At 32.4% G+C, this 27,092-nt stretch overlaps 1 protein-coding gene across 1 annotated transcript in view; it reads right to left on the bottom strand.

The window, feature by feature from the left end:
- Positions 1-26,601, bottom strand: part of LOC142235015 (uncharacterized) — a 44,500-nt gene extending 17,899 nt beyond the window's left edge. Inside the window, exon 1 of the mRNA XM_075306235.1 lies at positions 26,414-26,601. Coding sequence (XP_075162350.1) covers positions 26,414-26,428 — 15 coding nt within the window. The 5' untranslated portion in view covers positions 26,429-26,601. The remainder of the gene's footprint in view (positions 1-26,413) is intronic.
- Positions 26,602-27,092: the final 491 nt, after the last annotated feature.

The raw sequence follows: 27,092 nt of genomic DNA, 5'->3' as shown, positions 1-27,092 counted from the left end.
GTGCCTACAAGAAATATTGATTTTAGACCCCATAAAATATATACCGATCGACTCAGAATCACCTCCTGAGTCGATCTAGCGCTTGGCGTCCGTCCGTCTGTCCATGTATTTGTTGTTCACAGGATTTCGGTCGCAATTATTAACCGATTTTGATGAAATTTGGTACAGGGAGTTTTTTTGGGCACAAGGACGAACGTTATTGAATTTGGAAGAAATCGGATCAAATTTAGATATAGCTCCCATATATATGTATTGCCCGATTTCGACAAATGGGGTCACGTTGCACTTTTTTTACTAACCGATCGTCGTCAAATTTAGCACAAAATAATCTTCTGTATCACCCTTTAAGTCTGAAAATTTCATCGAAATCGGTTCAGATTTAGATATAGGTCCCATATATATGTATCGCCCGATTTTGTCAAATTAGGTCATAAAACCCTTATTTATCAACCGATCTTACTCAAAGTTGGCGAAATGTAATCTTCTATAGCACTAACTATATGTGCAAAAAATCATCGAAATCGGTTCAGATTTAGCTATAGCTCCCATATATGTACCGCCCAAATTTTCTAAATAAAATAAAACTCAATTGAACAAATAATACAATGTTTGTACTATAATTTTCTCGAAGAGGAGCGGAGCGGAGCGTGGAGCGGAGCGGAGCGATTTTTTTTTTTCTCGGAGCGGAGCGAGGAGCGGAGCGGTTTTTTTTTCTCCGGAGCGGGAGCGGAGCGGAGCGAAAAAAATGGACCGCTCCGGATCCCTGGTATAGCCTCCCTATAGTCCGATTTCCCGATTTTACTTCTTGGGCTTCTAGAATCCGTAGTTTTTATCCAATTTGCCTGCAATTTGAAATCTAGAGGTATTTTAGGACCATTAAGAGGTATTCCAAAAATGTTGAGTATCGGTGTATGGTTTGGTACAGCCTTCCTATAGTCCGATTTACCGATTTTACTTCTTGGGCTTCTAGAATCCGTAGTTTTTATCCAATTTGCCTGAAATTTGAAATCTAGAGGTATTTTCGGGACCATTAAGAGGTGTGCCAAAAATGTTGAGTATCGGTCTATGGTTTGGTAGAGTTCCCATATAGACCGATTTCCTCCTGATTTTATTTCCTGGGCTATAGAATCCGTAGTTTTAATCCAATTTGACTTAAATTGGAGTTATTTTAGCACCACAAAGAGGTGTGCCACAAATGATGAGTATCGGTCCATGTTTTGGTACCGATATACCGATCTCCCGATTTTCTTTCTTGGGCTTCTAGAAACCGTAGTTATTATCCAACTTGCACGAAATTTGAAATATAGAATTATTTTACGACCATAAAGAGGTGCATATCGGTCAATATTGTAGTATAGCCCCCATATAGACCGATCCCCGATTAGAGATGTGCACGTGAGTAATAGTTTACTCACGCACACTCACGACAGAAAAATCATACTCACGCACACTCACGCACGATATTTTTTGGTAGGACTCACGCTCACGCACACTCACGAAAAGAAAATTTGTATTCACGCACACTCACGCACGAAAACGTCGTGACTCACAAAAAATACCGTGACTCACGAAAAATACCGTGAATCACGAAAAATATCGTGACACGAATAATTTTATAATTAATTTACCTTACCGAAGTGTCTGAAAACATGAGCATTATTAAAATCGAGAGTTTTATTAAACTCTTAACATCTCAGGTGTCACAAGAATTGTAATTGAATTTAACTCTTAAGCGTTTTATGTTGGTGAGCAGGAATATTGTCGTGAGTGTAATTCGTTACTCACGCACACTCACGAAGATATTATTTTCGTGACTCACGCTCACGCACGACATTTTGGTTTGTTAATCAAACTCACGCACACTCACGCTGTTGTCATGAGCGCGACTCACGACTCACGCACGAATCACGAAAATTTTCGTGAGTCACGACAATTTCGTGTCACGTGCACACCTCTATCCCCGATTTTACTTGTTGGGCTTGTAGAAACCGTAGTTGTTGTCCAATTTGCCTGAAATTGAAAATCTGGAGGTTTTTTAGGTCTAAATAGGTGTGCAAGAAATGATTTTATTGTTTGGGATTCTAGACCATACAGAGGTGTGCCGAAAACGGTCTCCCGATAGTCTCCCATAAGACCGATCTCCCGATTTAACTCCTTGGGTTTGCAGATTTTACTTCTAGTAATCATTTAAATAATGGGGGTGAAAATCTACAGATTTTAGATTTCAAATCAAGGCGTTATTACCTCATTTTCTTACACACTTACAACAGATGTTAATGATTGTTCTAAAACTCAAACAAAAATGGTTCTTATAAATCCAAATCTGATATAGTCTTCATAGGTAAAATCTTTAAATTTATCTTCGGGAAATGTACTTGTTGAACTGCTCTGCTTGGTAGAATATCTGTCATGAAACCCCCCTGAAATTTCAAAGGAAACTATAAAATTTGATTCATGGTGGTGGGTATTTAAGATTCGGCACGGCCGAACTTACTGCTGCATATACTTCTTCATTAAAAAATCGCCATAGTAATGTCTGGTGCATTCGCACACACCGAAAATTTCATTAAAATTGAGCCAACGAAAAATTTTCAGTGATATAACGAAACATTTTTATTAATACAATGAAAATACTCGTTAATAGAACGACACATTACATTGATTAAAAGAAAAATTGTTATAATAACGAAAATTTCGTTGTATTATCGAATTTGAAATGTGTCATTCACTTTTAATGACACATTTCGTTAATAGAATGAAACTTTTTCTACCAGTGCAGTATACTGGAAATAAATGTCGCTTAGATTTCTAGTAATATGTAACTGATGAGTACATTTTGATATCTAAATAAAAGACCTCAATCTTAACTCTGTACAAATACTGACGTCCAATGCCATTTTTTTAAGCTGAAATATTGTCAACAAAAAAGGTAGCAAATTGGCTGAGATATAATGTTAAGGCAAATATTGACCTAGGTAGCCAGTCAACTTGCAATAACATCTTAGACCCTGTGTCACAGTTGGTAGAATTCTACCAAAAATGGTAGATTTTTTACAGTTTGGTAGATTGATAGAATTTTGACGATTTGGTAGATCTTGCAAAATATCCCTCGCCAACTATGAGGTATTTCACAAATTTTCTATAGAAATATAATTTTCACAAAATTTTATAAAGAAATAATATTTTGGCAAAATTTCCTAGAGAAATAAAATAAAAAAGTACAAAAATAAAATGTTGACAAAATTTTCTATAAAAATAAAATGTTGACGAGTTTTTTTATATAAATAAAATTTTGCATAGAAATAATATTTTGACAAAATTTTCTATAGAAATAATTTTTTTTACAAAATTTTCTATAGAAATAAACTGTTGACAAAATTTTTTATAGAAATAGAATTTTTTGCAAAATTTTCTAGAAAAATACAATATCTTATAGAAATGAAATTTTCATGAAATTTCTATAGAACAGTATTTTATAAAGGAATAACATTTTGACACAAACTTTATAGCAAGTTTAAAAAAAATTTCCTACAGTAATAAAATTTTAACAAGAATTCCTATAGAAATGAAATTTTAACAAAATTTTCTACAAAAGAAAAAAAATTTGAAAAAATTTTCTATAGAAATAAAATTTTGACAAAATTTTCTATAGGAATAAAATCTTGACCATATTTTCTGTAGAAATAAAATTTTAACAAGATTTCCTATAGAAATTAAATTTTGACGAAATTTTCTATAAAACAGTCTCGAATACGCATCACTATGATAAATGCATTTTGAAAATAAAAAGACTGAAAAACAAAACAACAGAAACAATAAAATTTTGACGAAATTTCCTTCAGGAATAAAATTTGACAATATTGGCTACATAAATAAAATTTTGTAAAAATTTTCTATAGAAATATAATTTTGACAACATTTTCATGAATTTTCTATAGAAATTAAATTTTCACAAAATTCTCTAAGAAATATTTTCTAAAATAAGATAAGATAATTTTGTAAAATAAGATTTTTGTTGTTTGGTAATTTTTCTTTAATTTTCTCGAAATTTTGGTAAATTTTTTTGGCTCGAGTGGCAAACGTGCTCTGTGTTCCTCAACTCGAAAATGGCATAGACAGGCGCTAATCTCTCATCGAATGAAAATTATCCCGAAAACCCAAATAAAACAGGGCCACAAATGTGGGGCGACGCGTCATGATGAAGATAATCCCCATGAAAATAAGCCCCAACAAAATGTAACAGATGCATAAAACTCGAAGGCTTTTTCTCTTTTGATTTAATAAGTCATGTGAAAATTGACCCTAACTAATGGAAGAAATATGAAGTTTTAAGAAAAAATTGTGTTACTGAGTACGATTCCCTTGGGAATCACGTTAGCCAGGAGACTTTAAAAATCAAATCTGGAGATCTGTTTACATGGGGGCTTTATATAATAATGGACAAATATGGACCATTTTTTGCATGGTTCTTATAGGGCGCATACTAACATCACGTACGAAATTTTAACAGGATCGGATGGAATTTGCTTTGTCAAGAGGATCCGGACTATACTTATACGGGGGTCATAATTGAAGTGGTTCGATACGGCCCACTTGCAATAGACGGGCGGAAGGACATCACCACGATTTAGAATATACTTATACGTTATTGGATGTATTACAAACGGAATGACAAAGTTAGTATACCCCTCATCCTATGGTGGAGGGTGTAAAAATGTTCCTTCATTTAAATATACCCAGTTTTAAGTCCAATGAATACCAGCTTATACTATAGTTTCGTCAGTGCATAAAGGTTTTCGTTTTCCAATATTATCACCATAACCATATGTTTCTGTATGTTCACTAGGGTCGGTGTACACAGAAAAAAATTTCCGTAGTTAAACTAACGCCAAATTTAACTTATTTTTATTGCAAAAAAATTATTTGTTTGTAGTTCAATTTTATTATTTTTTGCGAAATTTTCCACAGTCCAATGAAATTTTCGTTTTTTTAAGTATGTCTCAAACATTTTATGAACTAAACGCGAGTATAGGTTAGGTTAGGTTAGGTTATGTGGCAGCCCGATGTATCAGACTCACTTAGACTATTCAGTCCATTGTGATACCACAGTGGTGAACTTCTCTCTTATCACTGAGTGCTGCCCGATTCCATGTTAAGCTCAATGACAAGGGACCTCCTTTTTATAGCCGAGTCCGAACGGCGTTCCACATTCCAGTGAAACCACTTAGAGAAGCTTTGAAACCCTCAGAAATGTCACCAGCATTACTGAGGTGGGATAATCCACCGCTGAAAAACTTTTTGGTGTTCGGTCGTAGCGGGAATCGAACCCACGACCTTGTGTATGCAAGGCGGGCATGCTATCCATTGCACCACGGTGGCTCCAACGCGAGTATAAAGTTCAATGACCGAACACATAAGTTCATTTTTAACTAATACAAATGAACATTTTCGTATGATTCCCAAAAATAGTAAGAATGAACTACTGTATGGTTAAAATGGTCATGATTTGGCGCCAATGATTTTCTTATTTACTTTTAGTTAATTTTTTCTTCAATGAGAGGGAGTAATTTCGAGAATAACAGTTAAAAAGTGCAACATGGTACTAAATTTTCCTGGTTTTAACAACACTTCGTGGAAATCTCAAAACATGGAGTACAAAATAGTTAAATTTTCGCGCGAAGTAGTTCATTCTTCCTTTAAAACAGTTTACTTTTTTTCGGTGTAGGGTATAACATTGTGAAGCATCTCAAGGTTTAGTTCTTACTGACTAACTTACTTCTTACTGGGTTTTAAGACGACTTTTATAATTAAACAAATTTTATTATACTATGGGAGTACTGTGCCTGACATCAGTTTTTGTTTTCTTACAAAAAAAATTAAACCAATAAACGAAAGAAACAGTCGATAAAATCGTTCAGAATTTCAGAGACAAACATTTTATATCGTTAACTTGTCTGTCTGTTGGTGGGTTAGTTCGTAAGGCAGCCAACTTTTTTTAGACAGTTTATTTGGGGAATTTGTAGATTGACGCAGCTTTCTAGAAATGCGGTCAAGTATTTCTCATTTTTAAATCTGTCCTTTCTTCTCTGTTCGTCGTTTTACATAAAAAAGAAAACACCAAATAAATGAAGCCGTAAAAATATCGAAGCATATTGCCTTTAAAATATGAGTATCTTGTAGATATTGTCATGATATTCACATGTAAATTTCCATTGTCATAGTATCTAAATGATTCGCTTTGCTGCCAGCTATAGCTATTGGTTATTGTTGACTGATGGTTGTATGTGAAATGGAATTAATTTATAGAAGTTGAAGAGAGGTGCTGATAGTTGCGATAACGTTTACTTTTGTTGTTTGCTTGGAGGCATTGTGACAAAAGCTCTTTGATTATTCTATGATCGATATTTTATTGCTGCAAAGTGAAATTTTATCAAAATGATTAATAGCATTAATGTTTCAATGAATAGAGCTGAGATTAATAAAAACCCATTAGTATATAACAACAGAAAAACTTTCGATCTTTATCTATTCAGATCTGAGGTAAACTGAACATGACCCCTCTATATCAACATTTTAATGAGGAATGTGATAGTTGCTTCATATGATGGTGAAATATTTTACAGTAGCAGTGTAACAAATAGCTCTCATATTTCAGTAAAAATATATCTTTAATACAATTCACATAACCAATATTGAAAGATGCCTTCGGGCTATATTATACTAACGAATGTACATAAGTCGGTGGCATTGTTATGCTAAACGTAGTTTCTATATGTTCTATTAAATAAGTCAATTGGAAATCAAGTTGAAAAAGAGTTTAAAATATGCAATTTCCTCGTGCGCACATACACTGAAAAAATATTTACGTGATATTAAAGATTACACAACCTTAATCTTAGGATGCGAAATTTACAAAATATTAAGAACAAATTTCTTTAAAATGATGAAATTTTAATTAAAATAAAGTTTATAAACTTTGCTTCAACATTTTGTTCATTTAATTTAGGACACGAATTGTGTACATTTGCGTCCCTCCGTTAATGTCCAATGTCTTCGAACTAAGGCTAATTTTCCTTAAATTAAAGAAACACATGTTTCATTTAAAGAAATTGACCTTAAATTAACAGTAATATTGAAACTTTAGATTTAAGATAAACCAGTAAGGAAGTCTAAAGTCGGGCGGGGCCGACTATATTATACCCTGCACCACTTTGTAGATCTAAATTTTCTATACCATACCACATCCGTCAAATGTGGGTGCTATATATCAAGGTTTGTCCCAAATTCATACATTTAAATATCACTTTTGGACAGAATTTGATAGACTTTTACACAATCTATAGACTCAAAATTTAAGTTGGCTAATGCACTAGGGTGGAACACAATTTTAGTAAAAAAATACGGGAAACATTTAAATCTGAAGCAATTTTAAGGAAACTTCGCAAAAGTTTATTTATGATTTATCGCTCGATATATATGTATTAGAAGTTTAGGAAAATTAGAGTCATTTTTACAACTTTTCGACTAAGCAGAAAAACATATATATGGGAGCTATATCTAAATCTAAACCGATTTCAATCAAATTTGGCACACATGACTATATTACTAATTGTACTCCTAGTGCAAAATTTCAACCAAATTGGGCCAAAGCTCTGGTTTCTGCGGCCATATAAGTCCATAGCGGGCGAAAAATATATATGGAAGCTATATATAAATCTGAACCGATTTCAATCAAATTTGGCACACATAACTATACTACCAATTGTACTCCTTGTGCAAAATTTCAAGCTAATCGGGATAAAACTCTGGCTTCTGGGTCCATATAAGTGCATATCGGGCGAAAAATATATATGAGAGCTATATCTAAATCTGAATCGATTTCAACCAAATTTGGCATGCATAGTTACAATGCTAAATCTACTCCCTGTGCAAAATTTCAACCAAATTCGGCCAAAAATCTGGCTTCTGGGGCCATATAAGCCCATATCGGGCGAAAGATATATATGGAAGCTATATCTAAATCTGAACCGATTTCAATCAAGTTTTGCACATTTGACTATACGACTAAGTATTATGTTTGTACAAAATTTCAAGCAAATCGGTATAAAATTATGGCTGCTGGGTCCATATTAGTGCATATCGGGCGAAAGATATATATGAGAGCTATATCTAAATCTGAACCGATTTCTTCCAAAATCAATAGGGTTCTATTCTGACCCAAATTAGGAACATGTGCCAAATTTGAAGGCGATTGGACTTAAATTGCGACCTAGACTTTGATCACAAAAATGTGTTCACAGACAGACGGACGGACGGACGGACATGGTTATATCGGCTCAGGGACCCACCATGAGCATTATTGCCAAAGACACCATGTGTCTTTCTCGTCTCCTTCTGGGTGTTACAAATATATGCACTAACTTATAATACCCTGTTCCACAGTGTGGCGCAGGGTATAAAAATAAAATAAAATGGTAGGAATGTCTAATTAAAGTAAGATACATAAGAAAAATTATATGAAATATAAAAAATATGGAAGTTTGTTTTTATTATTATTATTATTTTTTTGTCTGAGCACATTCCAAAATTACACTTTTGTATGTCTTATTAAATGTCTGCATTTGCAGAGGGTTTTCCATGCCAGTCAAATGAGGCATTATAATAGCACTCTTTTTGCAGTATATTTTTCCGCTCTACTATGAGAAGCGTAAGAGGAGACCTCCTCTCCAATGACACGCCGTGTAAATCTGAAAGCGAGTACGTATGTGCTTTGCATGCCTATTGCATGTGTTGGGACGTATTATAAAACGCCTGCTGTACGCCTATTTCCGCTGCTGGGATATGGGAGCTATATGTACGAGTAAATCTGAACTGATTTCCTCCAAAATCATTAGGGATCGATTCTGACCCAAAACATATACTTGAGGCAAAATTAAAGGTAAACGAACTAAAACATATTCCACACAGTGGCGCAGGATATAAATAAATACATAAAGACTATGTCTAATAGGACAGATACTAACGTCTCGTTCTTAATTTAATATGGCACATGTAAAGTTTTAAGGAATCGGTTAATGCGTTAGCTGTAATTTCTTTCTCATATGTTCAATGGTCGTTGCAGAAATTATAAACGGTCTAGTCGATGTATAAAATGTATAAATAGCTCTACTTAACTCTTCTGTGCGTGATGAGGTCCCACTGGACCTTTTTGATTTTTATTCATACATAACTTTATCTTTTATATGCATTTCAGTTTGATGGTTTATGACTTCTTGTACTGAAGTGTTTTAAGTTCAAAACTTTAAATTTTAAACTTTAAACATGGTCACCATACAAAAATAACATTTTGCTCTTGAAACATTTTTGAGGTGATCATATTCCTTCTCTGCGTGTGTATTCATTCAAAACCACAAATTTGCTACTCAAAAATTTATAATAAAATTTTCTTTTTTCGAAGTTGTATGCTACGTATGTAAAATATTTGAATAAAATCCAAATAGGGATAAACATAATACCTAAGAATGTAAGGTGACGTTAATTAAAATTAACACACCATGTAAGGTATACAAACATATAGCATTTATGACGTCTACTGTATGTAATTAATCATCGCTTATAAATAATTCTTGGCAGTACCCCTTATGTTAAAAATCAACAGCACATGCTTTACTGAATTCTAAACTATCTTATTATAATCATCTCGAAGTTAGCTCACTTATTCCATTCTCTAGAAAGGTTCAATGGACTCAAACAAATTGTTGATATTACTTAAAAAGACATTTATAATAAAGGTGACACAACAAAAAAAAAACTATAGTTTATGCATAAATATTTTGCAAGGCAGATTTCAGCTGGGATATTATGGAAATATTTTCTGGTCACCAGCTATGTTTGAATATTTGAATGTTTCCCTTCCTATTTATCAAGTTTTCGTTTTTTTAATTTCTTAGAAAGTTACTAAATAATATTAAGCTTTCCTTCAGTTACGATTTTATTTAGTTTGTATATAACACATAAAATAATCCTATGGATTGAATTAATTATATATTAATTAATTACAAAATATTTTAATTCTATGTAATTACTTTTTAATTTTAACTTTAGTTTTAAGTCAAACTAAATTTACTTATTATTAATATTAATTAGTAAAACTGAATTAAATTAGAATTGATTTAAGATGCATTTCTTTATTTTGTTTTGTTTTCAATAATCAAGCTTGAGGTGTAGGCATGTTTAAGTTTATCATCGACTGGAAATGAACTTAAACCTTTCACTACCCAAATAAACTTAATGTTAAAAACTTTAATTTTTCTTCTGTTTGTACTTGTACTAACAGCATGTAGAACAACTATTTTAATTTTGAGGACCTACCTCAATTATTTCAAGAGCTATATGAGTTTGTTCTGAAAATTAATTCTTTAATTTTGACCAAATGACCTTACGAAAAAAAAAACGCTCTTTGGCCTATAATATATTTCGAAGTGTCAGAAAAAATGCAAAAAGAACCCGAAAATATCAGCTATCAGTTTTTGTATGAATGTCAATTTACTAGAGACAAACGGTATAAAAATGGTCTCAAAATGTCGTATTATTTGTTCATTGTTAAAGAAGTTTATAAAAATATATTTTAGTGCTCACCAATATGGAAAATATTAACAGCTTATTTACACCGGAAAAAAATTCCGTAGTTAAACTAACACAAAATTTAACTTATTTTTATTGGAAAAAAGTATTTGCTAGTAGTTAAATTTTATTATTATACCCTCCATCATGGGATGGGGGTATATTAACTTTGTCATTCCGTTTGTAACACATCGAAATATTGCTCTAAGACCCCATAAAGTATAATTATTCTGGGTCGTGGTGAAATTCTGAGTCAATCTAAGCATGTCCGTCCGTCCGTCCGTCTGTTGAAATCACGCTAACTTCCGAACGAAACAAGCTATCGACTTGAAACTTGGCACAAGTAGTTGTTATCGATCTAGGTCGGATGGTATTGAAATATCGGTCCACTTTTACGTATAGCCCCCATATAAAGGGACCCTCAGATTTGGCTTGTGGAGCCTCTAACAGAAGCCTATTTCATCCGATCCGGCTGAAATTTGGTACATGGTATTGGTATATGGTCTCTAACAACCATGCAAAAATTGGTCCATATCGGTCCATAATTATATATAGCCCCCATATAAACCGATCCCCAGATTTGGCTTGTGGAGCCTCTAAGAGAAGCATATTTAATCCGATCCGGCTGAAATTTGGTACATGGTGTTAGTATATGGTCTCTAACAATCATGCACAAATTGGTCCATATCGGTCCTTAATTATATATAGCCCCCATACAAAACTTTCTCCAGATTTGACCTCCGAAGTCTCTTGGAGGAGCAAAATTCATCCGATCCGGTTCAAATTAGGAACGTGGTGTTAGTATATGGTCGCTAACAACCATACCAAAATTGGTCCAATCACACAAAAATTGGTCCATATCGGTTCATAATCATGGTTGCCACTAGAGCCAAAAATAATCTACCAAAATTTTATTTCTATAGAAAATTTTGTCAAAATTTTATTTCTAGAGAAATTTTTGTTAAAATTTTATTCGGTTCATAATAAAATTTTCATCATTGTCAAAATTTTATTTCTATAGAAAATTTTGTTCAAATTTTATTCGGTTCATAACCATGGTTGCCACTCGAGCCAAAAATAATCTACCAAGATTTTATTTCTATAGAAAATTTTGTCAAAAGTTTATTTCTATAGAAAATTTTGTTAAAATTTTATTTCTGTAGACATTTTTGTCAAAATTTTCTTTCTATAGAAAATTTTGTGAAAATTTTTATTTCTATAGAAAATTTTATCTACCAAGATTTTATTTCTATAGAAAATTTTGTCAAAAGTTTATTTCTATAGACAATTTTGTTAAAATTTTATTTCTGTAAAAAATTTTGTCAAAATTTTATGTCTACTTGGTCAAACTAAATTGTATACGTATTGGAGCGATCTTTTTTGATTTAATATATACCACGTATGGACTTACATACAATTTAGAAGATGCTGTTAGGAGGTTTTAAGATACCTTGCCATCGGCAAGCGTTACAGCAACTTAAGTAATTCGATTGTGGGTGGCAGTGTTTAGAAGAAGTTTCTACGCAATCCATGATGGAGGGTACATAAGCTTCGGCCTGGCCGAACTTACGGCCGTATATACTTGTTTTTTTTTCGAAATTTTCCCCAGCTTAATGAAATTTTACTTTTTTTAGGTATGTATGTCTCAAAAATGTTATGAACTAAACGTGGGTATAAAGTTCAATGACCGTACACATAAGTTCAATCAATATGAACTAAAGCAAAAGAAGATTTTCGTACGATTCCCAAAAATAGTACGAATGAAATACTGTATGGTTAAAATGGTCATAGTTTGGCGCCAATGATTTTCTTCTTCACCTTTAGTTAATTTTTTCTTATATGAGAGGATGTAATTTCGTGAACTGCAGTTAAAAAGTACAACATGCATTCCCGGTTTTAACAACGCTTTGCGGAAATCTTAAAATGTGGAGTAAAATTTAGTTCAATTTTCGTGCGAGGTAGTTCATTCTTCCTGTTTACTTTTTTTTTCGGTGTAGATTAAAACCTCTACTCTATTAGATTACAACTTTCTACGTTTTCGAATGTCCTCCTAAGTGGACATCGGTAGTCAAAGGGTTATGTTCTTTGATTGCGTTGTCGTCCACTCATTTCAGTTACTGCTCTAAAATTGACTTGTCTTTTTAAAGAGAAATATAAGAAATTAAAAAAAAGGACAATCAACTCGCAAACAACAAAAACTGATTTTTTTTTATGTGAGCATAAAGATTTATTGTCTTTAAAATTCGTCCTTAGAGATAGGAGATTCGAATTTAAAATAGGTACCTTTACGCAAATGAAAATTCTATTAAACTGATGAGAATTTGTTCTAAAAACTCGCGAACAAATCTTCGATATTCTTATTAATGCGTGATTCGAGACTCGAATTTGGAAGTGTAAGTTGTAAATTTAAATTTGTTTCCTAGCACCAACTGCATAACATACAACTCTAATTTAAAAGAGAAATGAATCATTAGTAAAATTGTCAGCTTCTTTGGCTCGAAATCAAGCCAAAATCAAACCGCACAATTTTGTTTTCAATGTAGGGCTAGAATATAATAAGTTTGTCATTTTCTTTATAACACATCGAAATATCGATTTCTGATCAGAGTAGTCTAATGATGTCCGTCTGTCAGTCTGTTGTAATCACGCTACAACTTTCAATAATTGAGCAATCATCCTGAAATTTTGAAACAACACGTGTTTTGCCTGGAACACGAACGTGGTTACAAAGTTCAATGACCAAACATATAAGTTCAATATAAATTTAAGCAAACGAAAATTTCCGTACGATTCCCAAAAATAGTAAGAATGAACTTAAGTTTGGTTAAAATGCTCATGAATTGGCGCCAATGATTTTTTTCTTTACTTTTAGTGCATTTTTTCTTCTATGAGAGGATATAATTTCGTACATCAGCGCATTAAATTTTCCTGGTTTTAACAACAATGTGGAGTATAATTTAGTTCAATGACGTAGTTCATTCTTGCTAAAAAAAAACAGTTTACTTTTTTTCTGTTCGCATAAAAATTTAGATATAGCTCCTTTATACCACCCCTATTGAATTAGTAAACATAATCATTTGTGGGGTATTATTGGTATACGGTTTATACTTGGAGTATAAAACGCATTTCCATATTTAAGAACATTAAGGGGTACATGTTCATGGGAGTTGTATCACAATCTGAACTAAATAGTTGGTTCTGAACCTACAGAGTTAGTATGCCACTAATATTGAGTCCATTATTAAACAAATAAGTAAAGTAGAACGTCGGGCGGGGCCGACTATATCATACCCTAAACCACCCTTACTGAATTAGTAATCATAAGCTTTTGTGGGGTAACATTGATATAGGTCTGGAAGATAAACCGCAGTTGCATATTTAAGAAAATTAAGGGGTACATGTTTATGGGTGCTATGTCTCAATCTGACTATATCTCATAGTCAGTGTTACCAGGGAAAATGTTCGGTTTACCCTACAAGGACAAAAAAGTTCCCTACTTTCCCATACATTCCCAAACAATTTTCCTTACAATATTTTTCGTTAAATTTAAACAAATTTTACAAAATAAAAATGGTTCTAAGTACTTTATTATCTTAAAACACGAAAATGCAACATATATAACCTAGAAAATAAATTTGTATTAACACCACGGTTGCCACAGTTGGTAGAATTCAACCAAAAATAGTAATTTTATTTGTTAAATCTCTATAGAAATAACATTTTGAAAAAAGTTTCTATAAACAAATTTTTTTTGAGAAATTTTTCTATAGAAATAAAATTTGATAATAAATTCTATAGAAATAAAATTTTGAGAAAAAATTCCATAGAAATTTTGAGGAAATTTTTTATAGAAATAAAATGTTGACAAAATTTTCAACAGGAACAAAGTTTTGACAAAAAATTTTATAGAAATATTTATTTGGTAGATTTGTGGTAATCTTCAAATTTTGTTAGATTTTTTTTGGCATGAGTGGTAACTGTTGTTACCACACATTGTTAAAGATCAAGCCTTGCCGGCTTCTAATTTCCTCCTCTACACGCAGAGAAGGAATAGGATCACTTCAAACATGTTTCAAGAGCAAAATGTTATTTTTGGATGGTGACCATGTAGCATGTTTGTCGCAAAAATATTGTTTTCTCGCTAAACAACATACTTGCCGAAATCATATATATATATAATTTCCGAGAAAAAAAATGGGTGCGATAAACATGTTAAATGGTCACCATCCAAAAATAACATTTTGCTTTTGAAATATGTTTGAGGTGATCATATTCCTTCTCTGGGTGTAGAGCCACCAAAATGTAAAAATTATTACAAAATGTCCCTACATAGTGGCCCTACGTCCCTACAAGACGCTAAATATTAGAAAAAACCTACATATAGGGAATTTCCCCTACTTCTAGCAACACTGGCTGTAGTTGATATTGCACCTACGGGGTTAGTATGCCACTAATATTGAGCCCATTATTAAAAAAGAGAAAATCGCTCAATTAACATAGTGTGGGTAATAAATCAAAATTTGTAAAAATCGAGCAATATTCTTATGTAAGAGCTACAAGTACGTATAAATACGATCGGCTAGTACATCAAAATTTAAAATTTGAGTAACATTGGTTAATAAATAAGAGTATTATGACCAAATTTGGGAAAATCGAGCGATGCATATATATGGAAGCTATATGTAAATCTGAACCAATTTGCATAATATTTTGCGGGTATAATTAATACAACAAGAGGTTACCTTGTGCAAAACTTAAGTAAGATCAGTTAAGAAATGAGGCCTCTATGGTCAAACATAAGGTTATTAGCGGCAAATTTTTCAAAATCGGGCGATACATATATGGGAGCTATATCTACATCGTAACCGATTTCGATGAAATTTTGCACACACCGTTAGTACTATAGAGGACTGGATCTAGCCAACTTTGAGTAAGATCAGATAATAAATAAGGGTTCTATGGCCAAATTTGGGAAAATCGGGCTATACATATATATGGGAGCTGTAGACAATTTTTTGCACATATAGTTAGTGCTATAGAAGATTACATTTAGCCAACTTTGAGTAAGATCGGTTGATAAATAAGGGTTTTATGACCTAATTTGGCTAAATCGGGCGATACATATATATAGGAGCTATATCTAAATCTGAACCGATTTCGATGGAATTTTGCAGACTTAAAGGGTGATGCAGGAGATTATTTTGTGCTAAATCGATCGGTTAGTAAAAAAGTGCAACGTGACCTCATTTGTCGAAATCGGGCGACATATATATATATTGGAGCTATATCTAAATTTGATCCGATTTCTTCCAAATTCAATAGCGTTCGTCCTTGTGCCCAAAAAACTCCCTGTACCAAATTTCAACAAAATCGGTTAATAATTGCGACCGGAATCCTGTGAACAACAAATACATGGACAGACGGACGGACACCAAGCGCTAGATCGACTCAGGAGGTGATTCTGAGTCGATCGGTATATATATTTTTGGGGTCTAAAATCAATATTTCTGGTAGGCACATTTTTGGCAGATCAAACTTAAATATTATACCCTGATCACTATGTGATTTAGGGTATAAAAAGATGAAATCGCTAAATTAGTGTGGTTAATAAATCAAAATTTGTGAAACTTGGGAAATATATTTATGTAAGAGCTACATGGAAGTCTAACTATGATCGGCTAATACTTCAATATTTGAATTTGAGTAACATTAGTTAATAAATAAATGTCTTATGGCCAAGGTTAGGTTAGGTTAGGTTAGGTGGCAGCCCGATGTATCAGGCTCACTTAGACTATTCAGTCCATTGTGATACCACATTGGTGAAGTTCTCTCTTACTGAGTGCTGCCCGATTCCATGGTAAGCTCAATGACAAGGGACCTCCTTTTTATAGCCTAGTCCGAACGGCGTTCCACATTGCAGTGAAACCACTTAGAGAAGCTTTGAAACCCTCAGAAATGTCACCAGCATTACTGAGGTGGGATAATCCTCCGCTTAAAAACTTTTTGGTGTTCGGTCGAAGCAGGAATCGAACCCACGACCTTGTATATGCAAGGCGGGCATGCTAACCATTGCACCACGGTGGCTCCCATTATGGCCAAAATTTGGGAAAATCGAGCGATGCATATATATGGGAGATACATCTAAATCTGAAACGATTTCCATGATTTTTGGCACATATAGTTGGCACATTATAGTTAAAGAATATTAGAGTAGGCCAACTTTGAGTTAGATCAGTTAATAAATAAGGGTTTTATGACCAAATTTGGCAAAATCGGTTAATACATATTTTTGAGAGCTATATCTAAATCTAAACCGATTTCAATGATTTTTTGCACATATAGTACGTGCTATAAAAAATTTGATTTACCCAACTTTGAGTCAGATCGGTTGATAAATAAGGGACTTGTGGCCAAATTTGGAAAAATCGAGCGATACATATATATGGGAGCTATATCTAAATCTGAACCGATTTCGATGAAATTTGGCACACATAAAGGGTAATCAATTGGTTCCGTTCGGTTAGTAAACGAGCGTAATCTGACTTCATTTATCGAAATCGGGCGATACAAATATATGGGAGATATATCTATATTTGATCCGATTTTTTCCAAATTCAATAGCGTTCGTCCTTGTGCCAAAAAGCGCAACATACCAAATTTCATAGAAATCGGTTAATAATTGCTACCGGAATCCTGCGAAAAACAAATACATGGACGGACGGACGGACACTAGGGGCTAGATAGACTCAGGAGGTGATTCTGAATCTATCGGTATATATTTTATTGGGTCTAATATCAATATTTCTGGTAGGCACATTTTTTGGCAGATCAAAGTTATTATACCCTGCCCACTATGTGGTTTAGAGTATAATTAAGGAAATTGTAGTTATATGAAAAGATGATGCACAGTGGGAGTAGAGATGGGTCAATTTCCAAAGCCACAATTCCCGTATGCTTTCTCTATTGAATATTAGCATATAAACCCCAAATTAAATCATCTCCTTCTACCAGATTATTACTGAAGACTATGGAAATAAAAATAGATATTGTGGCATATATCGTATGTTTCGATATCAAGCTAACATGAAAATGTTAATTCTAAATTTAATTTTAATTTTATTTCAATTAAGTTAGATTTAGTTGTAATTTATTTAAATTAAATATTATTTAAGCCGATAGCCCAAGTTGCTTTTTATACCTACACTGTGCAACAGGGTATTATAAGTTAGTGCATAAGTTTGCAACAACCACAAGAAGAAGAGATAGATAATGGTGTCTTTGGCAATATTGCTCAGGATGGGTCCCTGAGTTGATTATTTGACAATAGTGGCATCGTCAAGTGTGCTAAATTTGATTGAAATTGATGCAAATTTAGATATAGCTCCGGAGCCAAATCTAAAATCTAGAGATTTTGTAGAAGTCTAACAAATGTTGTCCAAATTGCGTGGGATTTAAATATATATAGCACCAACAAATTTAAAAGATTTGAAATGTTATCGAAAATATAGATCGTATGTTATAGTCGGCCCGCCCGTTGTTGGTTGTTTTTCTTGGTTGTTTTTATACCCTGCTCCACACTGTGGAACAGGGTATTATAAGTTAGTGCATATGTTTGCAACACCCAGAAGGAGACGTGATAGACACATGGTGTCTTTGGCAAAAATGCTCAGGGTGGGCTCATGAGTCGATATAGCGATGTCCGTCTGTCCGTGAACACATTTTTGTAATCAAAGTCTAGGTCGCAGTTTTAGCCCAATCGACTTCAAATTTGGCACAAGTATGTGTTTTGGCTCAGAATAGATTCCTATTGATTTTGGAAGAAATCGGTTCAGATTTAGATATAGCTCCCATATATATATATTTCGCCCGATATGGACTTATATGGCCCCAGAAGCCAGAGTTTTACCCTAATTTACTTAAAATTTTGCACAAGAAGAACAATTAGTACTATAGTCAAGTGTGCCAAATTTTATTGAAATCGGTTCAGATTTAGATATAGCTACCATATATATCTTTCGCCCGATATGGACTAATATGGTCCCAGAAGCCAGAGTTTTACCCCAATTTGGTTGAAATTTTGCACAGGGAGTAGAATTAGCATTGTAGCTATGCGTGCCAAATTTGGTTAAAATCGGTTCAGATTTAGATATATCTCCCATATATAGCTTTCGCCCGATTTACACTCATATGACCACAGAGGTCAATTTTTAACTCCGATTTAGTTGAAATTTTGCACAGGGAGTAGAATTAGCATTGTTGCTATGCGTGCCAAATTTGGTTGAAATCGGTTCAGATTTAGATATAGCTCCCATATATATGTTTTTCTTATTTCGACACACTCAAAAAAAAAGTGAACTCTCTATTTCACTAAAGCCATATTAACTTTATATTAGTTCATAGAATCATTATGTTTGGAAAAAGTTTATTTTAGTCAAATAATTTTTTGCGTATGTTAGTTAAATGAACTAAAAAACGGGAAAAAGTTATACACAAATAAAGCATAAAGATTTCCTAATTTCGTATTTCTTACAAAATAGTTCATTATTTCTATAAATTTGTAAATTTTACCCAAAATGTGTCCATCATGAACTTCGTATGTCACTAAAGACATTCTTGCAATTTTGAACTCCAAGATTTCTCTTAAAACTACAAAATTTTCTTTAACTACTGAAACAATTTAGTTATGTCTAATAAATTTTCAAGAATTTATCGAAAAATATTTACTTATTTTTGCCATATCGGAGTGATGCCAGCGCTTGTAATACCGTTTAGTTAAAATTTTCTAAAAAAGTTCCAAATTTTCTAAAATTAATCGAAAGTTATCTTTCCTGGTGGGTTCACTGTTTTTTCAGTGCAAAAATGGTCAAAATACCACCATTTTCCTTGTAAAATCTCTAATGCTTAGTCGAAAAGTTGTAAAAATGACTCTAATTTTCCTAAACTTCTAATACATATATATCGAGTGATAAATCATAAATAAACTTTTTCGAAGTTTCCTTAAAATTGCGTCAGATTCAAACGTTTCCCATATTTTTTTACTAACATTGTGTTCGACCCTAGTGTATTAGCCGACTTAAATGTTGAGTCTATAGATTTTGTAGAAGTCTATCAAATTCTTCCAGATCGAGTGATATTTAAATGTATGTATTTGGGACAAACCTTTATATATAGCCCCCAACACATTTGACGGATGTGATATGGTATCGAAAATTTAGATCTACAAAGTGGTGCAGGGTATAATAAGTTTGTGCATTTGTATGTAACGCCAAGAAGGAAAAGTCTGAGACCCATCGTTTAGTATACCGGTCGTCTTAGTCGATTTAGCGATATCCGTCTGTCTGTCTGTCCGTCTGTCTGTCTGTTGATGTATTTTTGTGTGCAAAGTACAGCTCGCAGTTTTAGTCCGATTGTCCTAAAATTTGGTACAGGGTCCTGTTTCGGCTCAAAGAGGATTCCTATTGATTTTGAAAAAAATCGGTTCAGATTTAGATATAGCTGCCATATATATTTTTCACCGATCTGGTCATAATTGGCGTGTATATCAACCGATCTTCCTCAAATTCCGTACATCCGAATATTTTATGAGTCTCGAAAAACTTGCAAAAACTTGCAAAAATCGGTTCAGATTTAGATATAGCTCCCATATATAGCTTTCGCCCGATTTACACTCAAATGACCACAGAGGCCAATTTTTTGCTCCGATTTAGTTGAAATTTTGCACAGGGAGTAGAATTAGCATTGTAGCTATGCGTGTCAAATTTGGTTGAAATCGGTTCAGATTTAGATATAGCTCCCATATATAGCTTTTGCCCGATTTACACTCATATGACCACAGAGGCCAATTTTTAACTCCGATTTAGTTGAAATTTTGCACAGGGAGTAGAATTAGCATTGTAGCTATGCGTGCCAAATTTGGTTGAAATCGGTTCAGATTTAGATATAGCTCCCTATATATGTTTTTCTGACTTCGACAAAAATGGTCAAAGTACCACCATTTTCCTTGTAAAATCTCTACTGCTTAGTCGAAAAGTTGTAAAAATGACTCTAATTTTCCTAAACTTCTAATACATATATATCGAGTGATAAATCATAAATAAACTTTTTCGAAGTTTCCTTAAAATTGCTTCAGATTCAAACGTTTCCCATATTTTTTTACTAACATTGTGTTCCACCCTAGTGCATTAGCCGACTTAAATGTTGAGTCTATAGATTTTGTAGAAGTCTATCAAATTCTTCCAGATCGAGTGATATTTAAATGTATGTATTTGGGACAAACCTTTATATATAGCCCCCAACACATTTGACGGATGTGATATGGTATCGAAAATTTAGATCTACAAAGTGGTGCAGGGTATAATATAGTCGGCACCGTCCGACTTTAGACTTTCCTTACTTGTTTTTTTTTTTTTTTTTTAATTATAATAAAGATTTTAATAAATAAATAAATATTATTCGATTGAATTTAATTTATATCATTAGTAAATATTGGTTGAATCAAACTGAATTGAATAGATTTGATTTCATTTTGAGTTGTTTCTATTCAGCATTAGTTTAGACGCATTCGTACTAATTTATTTAGTACGAATGATAGTACTAGTATTTATGGTAGTGTTTTCTAATTTGTCATTGAATACCCCATATATATCAATGTTAAGTTAATTACTTGAAACTAGAAGTTTGAATGTATTTGATATACGTAATGGATTAATATGAAGACCTAATAATCAACTTTTCAAGTCACACTTCAATTAAACTATTCATTCCTAACCATAGTATATGTACGTTTTGTCATTGCCCAAGGGTTGAAACGATAACATGTTTTCAATTTTATATTAAGACCCTAGGCAATAGGAAGACCCCCCACAATTTAGTAATATCTTTAACTTGACACTATGGCATATCTTGTCTCATCAATAATGATGAATAGCTTCTATTCTTTTCACATCAATTGTGCAATTTCATTCATGAAAACTTTTATAATTTCTTCTTTCATTCATTGGAGAGTTTTAAAATATTTTTTATTCGACTTAAATCAGTCGTTGATTTTAATTCTTATTGGTGTCTTTTATTATTATTATTATTCTTACTCTTAAATTTTGTTTTGTCATTGGAGATCGGCGGGTGTAAGTTGATTGGACAAAATTGTCTTTGATTTTTGTATAAGGTGATTGAACCGGAATTTCGTTTTGTTTGTGTTTTACGATTGTGTTAAAAAATTTGGAAAAATACTATTCCCATAGATTAATGTGTTGTGCATAGAATATTTCATAAATCTATATTGTTTATTTGGCTTTTTTTACAGGATTTTGTATTTATGCTTATTGATCTTGTTTATTTATTTTGAATATTTCTAACAAGTGTAGATAATTGCTGAACTTGTCCAACTAAGGAGTGGTATCTACTGTTAAGATATTCAACAGTTTAACGTTTTTCTGTTTAAGAGTATTTTTCAACATTTTGTCTATTTTATTAGAAATATAAAACTGAAGGTGAAAGCAAGCTGAGCTGGCCAAAAGAACGGTATGTTTGTTGGCAGAGATTTGCCAGTAACACTGGATTACATTTTTTATGTTAAATCTGATCCAACTATCTAAATATGATAAATATACGGAAGAGGATTAAGACCGATTATCTATATATGAACCGATTTCAGAATATAATGGATGTAAGTCTGCAAAATAAAACTTTTACTACTCTCAAATTACATTTGAAATAAAATCGTTATTATTAAGGTATACCATTTGATAATACCCAAAAAGCTCTCTTAATATATAATTATCATAACTTTTGATAATTTGTACGTGTTAATCTAAATTAGCATATATAGGAGAGAAAAATGGGTACAAAAACTGACTTCAAAGCCCATTTTACCACAAACACACATGCAAAATATATTTAAATAAAACATTCATTTGTATTCAAAATAAATAATTTGATAAATTTCAAGAATATTTATTATTAATTTTTATATGTGGTATACCGTACTCAATTTAGGTCAAATAAACATTCATTAAAACTGGTTGACAAAATGCGGAGACCCAATGTGAATGACACTTTCTTCTTTCTTTTTCTAAAGAAACTCATAACGTATTTATCTCAAGATCAAAAATCAATGCTGTTCAACTACCTTAGCATAGTTGGCGATAAAGATTTCTCTAAAGAAAACAAACAACAAGTACTTGTTATCCAACACATGTGTCAACCACAAAAGAGTTGTTTTTTATAACCCGCCGGAAATATTTTGAGAAAATATAAAATAAATCATAAATCCAACCATGTAGTGAATAATAAAATATTTAGAATTTTGTTGGTATCTATAGGTTGGATTTAAATGATTGATTGTGATTTGATATAGCGGAGAAATTATCACTAATTTAGGCAATATCGACAGCAAATATTAAGATCAGTCGTTGTCAATGATTACATTTATGCAGCCATACATTCCTAAAATTTGGTAACATTAAGATGTTACTCAATAAGATTTTTCCGAACTAACGTTTATTGCATATAATATGTCAGATATTCACAAAATCCCCAAACAAATATTTGTATATTTTTAATTTGTAAATTCTCAGGTTTTGGAACAATTCATATCTTAAATAGAGGCATACTATTGGCGGTCATGAGTTCAATCCTATTTTCAACCAAACACTAAACAGTTTTTAAGCCATGGAAAATGTTCGTACGATTTCCAAAAATAGTAAGAATGAACAACTGTATGGGTAAAATCGGCCCATACAGTAGTTCAATTTGCCTGGAATTGGAAATCTAGAGGTATTTTAAAACCATAAAGAGATGTGTCAAAAATGGTGAATATCGGCCCATGTTTTGTTATAGCCCCCATATAGACCGATCCCCCGATTTTACTTATTAGGCTTCTAGAATCCGCATTTTTTATCCAATTTGCCTGAAATTAGAAATCTTAAGGTATTCTAGGACCATGAAGAGGTGTACCGAAAATGGTGATTATCGGACCAAATTGGGCCTGAAATTTGAAATCTAGGGGTATTCCAGGGCCTGAAATTTGAAATCTAGGGGTATTCCAGGACCATAAAAAGGTGTGCCGAAAATGGTGATTATCGGACCATGTTTTGATATAGCCCCCATATAGACCGATCTCCCGATTTTACTTCTTGGACTTCTAGAATCCGTATTTTTTCTAATTTGTCAGAAATTGGAAATCTAGAGGTATTCTAGGACCATAAAGAGGTGTGACGAATATATTGTGTATCGGTACAGGTCTAGATGATAGAACTACAGTTAGATGTGCTTAATAACATATTGTGTATATCCCTCCATGTGTATAGCCTCCATTAGACCGATATCCAAAGTTAACTCCTAGGGTTTCTAGAAATTGTAGTTTTTATCCGATTTGCCTAGAATTGAAAATATACTGGCATTTTAGACCCACAAAAAAGTGTATATGATTTAGTTTTTATCGGTCCATTTGGTAAGACCTCCATATAGACCGATTTCAGATCTTAAGGGTACAGAAGGTGCACTGATCATGAAAATTGCTTGGAACTGAATGTAAAATATACAGATTTAACTTCTCGCAACCATTTAAATAATTGGGGTAAAAATCTACAGATTTAAGATTTCAAATCAAGGCGTTATTTCATCATTTTCTTGCACAGTTACAAGAGATGTTTATGATTCCTCTAAAACTCAAACAAAAAATGGTTTATAAGAACCAGCAGAATCTGATCTAGTCTTCATAAGTAGAATCTTTACATTTATCTTTGGGAAGGGTACTGGTTGAACTGATCTGCTTGGGAAAATATCTGTCATCAAATCCCCCTGAAATTTTCAAAGGAAACCATTATTCTATGAGTACACCAGGGCATTAAATTTTCCTGGGTTTAACAAAATGTGGAGTATAATTTAGTTGAATTTTCGCATGACGTAGTTCATTAACATATTTCATTTATTTATTAAATATCATTTCCAGTACAACTAGATTAAGAGTTTACTATTTTTTCTGTCTAATTTTGCCAAAAATTCTCTAGCTGAATGTAGCACCAATTGGTCACTCCTTTCCATGGTTTGACACCATCTCCATATCTTCAGAGAAAAGGAAACGAAAATTTCTATAAAGTTTTAAACGAATGAGGTACACAATTTTACTAAACTCGAAATTCGCACAAAGTAGTTAAATTGACTATTTTCTTAAACAACAGAAAAAGTATGTTTTTTTTAACAAAATTTTATTCAATTCCAGAAATTCGTAATTTTTCATTATATCAGAGTAGACATATCAAAAAAAGGAATCAAATTTAGTTACTTTTTCGCACGAGGTAATTGATTCGTTTATTTGTAGTGTTCCTTAATTTCAATTTAAATAGTCTATAAGAATAAAGACTTCCTCCTTAAAAAGCTGATGACTCGCTAGTACGGAGAAAGAAATTTTCAAGAAAAAAAAAATTATGAAAAAACGCAGCACACTTTTTTCACATTTTTCATAGAAATATTTAAATTTTAACATTCACTCAAAAAAAAGTGAACCCTCTAGGGCACTAAAGCCAATTTTACTTAATTTTAGTTCATGGAATTAACTTCAAATAGGGGGAAATTCATACACAAACGAAGCATAAGGATTTTCTAAATTCGTATTTCCCACAATATAGTTCAGAACATCTAAAACTTTGTAAATGTAACCACAAATACGTCCATCGTCAACTTCGTATGGCGGTAAAGTTATTCTTTCAGTGTTGAAAGTATAATTGTTTCATTCAAACTAGAAAAATGTTCTTCATCAAGTGAAAGAAAATAATAATGTCTAATAAATTTTCTTGAATGTGTCGAAAAATATTTGCGTATTTTTGTGATATCGGCGTTTATAATACAGTTTATTTTAAAATTTTCTAAAATTAATCAAACTTTTCTAAAATGAACCAAAACTTTCTTTCATGGTGGGTTCACTGTTTTTTGAGTGTTTTATTCCTTATCAGGCGAATCCAATCTTAGGAAAATTTTGAAGAATTTTTTATGTTACAATTTTACTCCTAATTTAACACTCCAATATGTGAATTTTTATCTTTATTTATGGTATTTTACTATGGTATTAAAAAAATCTCAAACATGGATTTTAGAAATTATAAACTACTACGTTTTAGATCGGTAAAATCCAGAGTTGTGTAATAATAAATGTCTAAAAAGTCCAGAGGCACCTTATCACATGTTGAAGGGTAAAGGGTCATACGAATTTTATTTAAACGTAAATCCGTAAATCCTTAATTTTAGAAAAGTTAATTCAATCTTTAAAAATGTTAACTAAACTATAATAAAAACACAGACGTCACGCCGATTTCACAAAAATAAGTAAATATTTTTCGACAAATTCAAGAAAATGTATCAGATGTAATTAATTTTTTTTTCACTTGTCAAAGAAAATTACGTAGTTTGAAGAAAAACAAATTGCAAGAATGTTTTTAGTACCATACGAAGTTCAAGATGGGCGCATTATTGTTAAAATTTGCACATTAACAAATCTTATAATTTAGGCTTAACTTTTGAATTCATGTTATGAGTTTATATCGTCATTGTGTATGGCTTAATTAAGTCACAAGCAATTTATAATTACTTATCACTACATTTTTAACATTTATAATTACTTATCACTACATTGTGTATTCTACTACGAAAACAGGCCATTGTAATTAAGAGAACAACACAACATCAATAATATCCAAACACTTGTCACATAGCACAAACATATTTGTATATTTAGTTTTCTTATTTTATTGAAAATTCTCGATATAATCCACTTATATTTAATTTTTTCACTTACAATTATAAATTTCATTTTTTATTGTCAATTTTTTTACTGGATGGAAAATTTTTTATTGCTTCGATAGAATATTGAATTTTTTGTTTCAGAGTCCTTTCATTTAAGAGAATTTTCTTTTTTAGCAATTATATTCGTTATAACTCTGAATTTTTCTTTATTTGGTATTGAAAGAACTAAACTTGACAACGTACAAAGGCAAACTACTTCAAGTGGCGCCGTTTACTTGGGTTTATAACTAACATTTCTTTTACGCTTAACATGGTTAAGGCTATGCGTGCCATGACAGCAGTTACGGACAACGGGGGCTTTGGGGCAATAGCATTCTTCACACCAGCATGAGTGGTTGTGTGCTCCCAGTGTAATCTGTTAACATGCACAGCTTAACCGTTTTCTGGAAGATAGCCATGCGCATGAGTACAATGACCACATGCTCATACGTATTAAAATGTTGAGAGAGAGAGAGAGAGAAAAAGAGAGTGCGTATGTATTTTTCTCAAAATTCTTCGACTCAGAACGCAATGGCAACTTATCTATGTTTATAAGAGTTGTGTTTTATTGTACTCCTCTTTTTGTTTTCTTGTGACCAAAGAGAAAACAAAAGACTTAAGAAATAAACTTTTATATAAATGTAATCATAAAGCAAACAGTAGGTGGTCAACACTTTTTGTCATCAACAAAA

This window comes from Haematobia irritans, chromosome 4, assembly GCF_050003625.1.
Source record: "Haematobia irritans isolate KBUSLIRL chromosome 4, ASM5000362v1, whole genome shotgun sequence".
Lineage (NCBI taxonomy): Eukaryota > Metazoa > Arthropoda > Insecta > Diptera > Muscidae > Haematobia > Haematobia irritans.
Note: the sequence above shows the minus strand (reverse complement) of the source record. Positions and strands in the feature narration are given on the sequence as shown.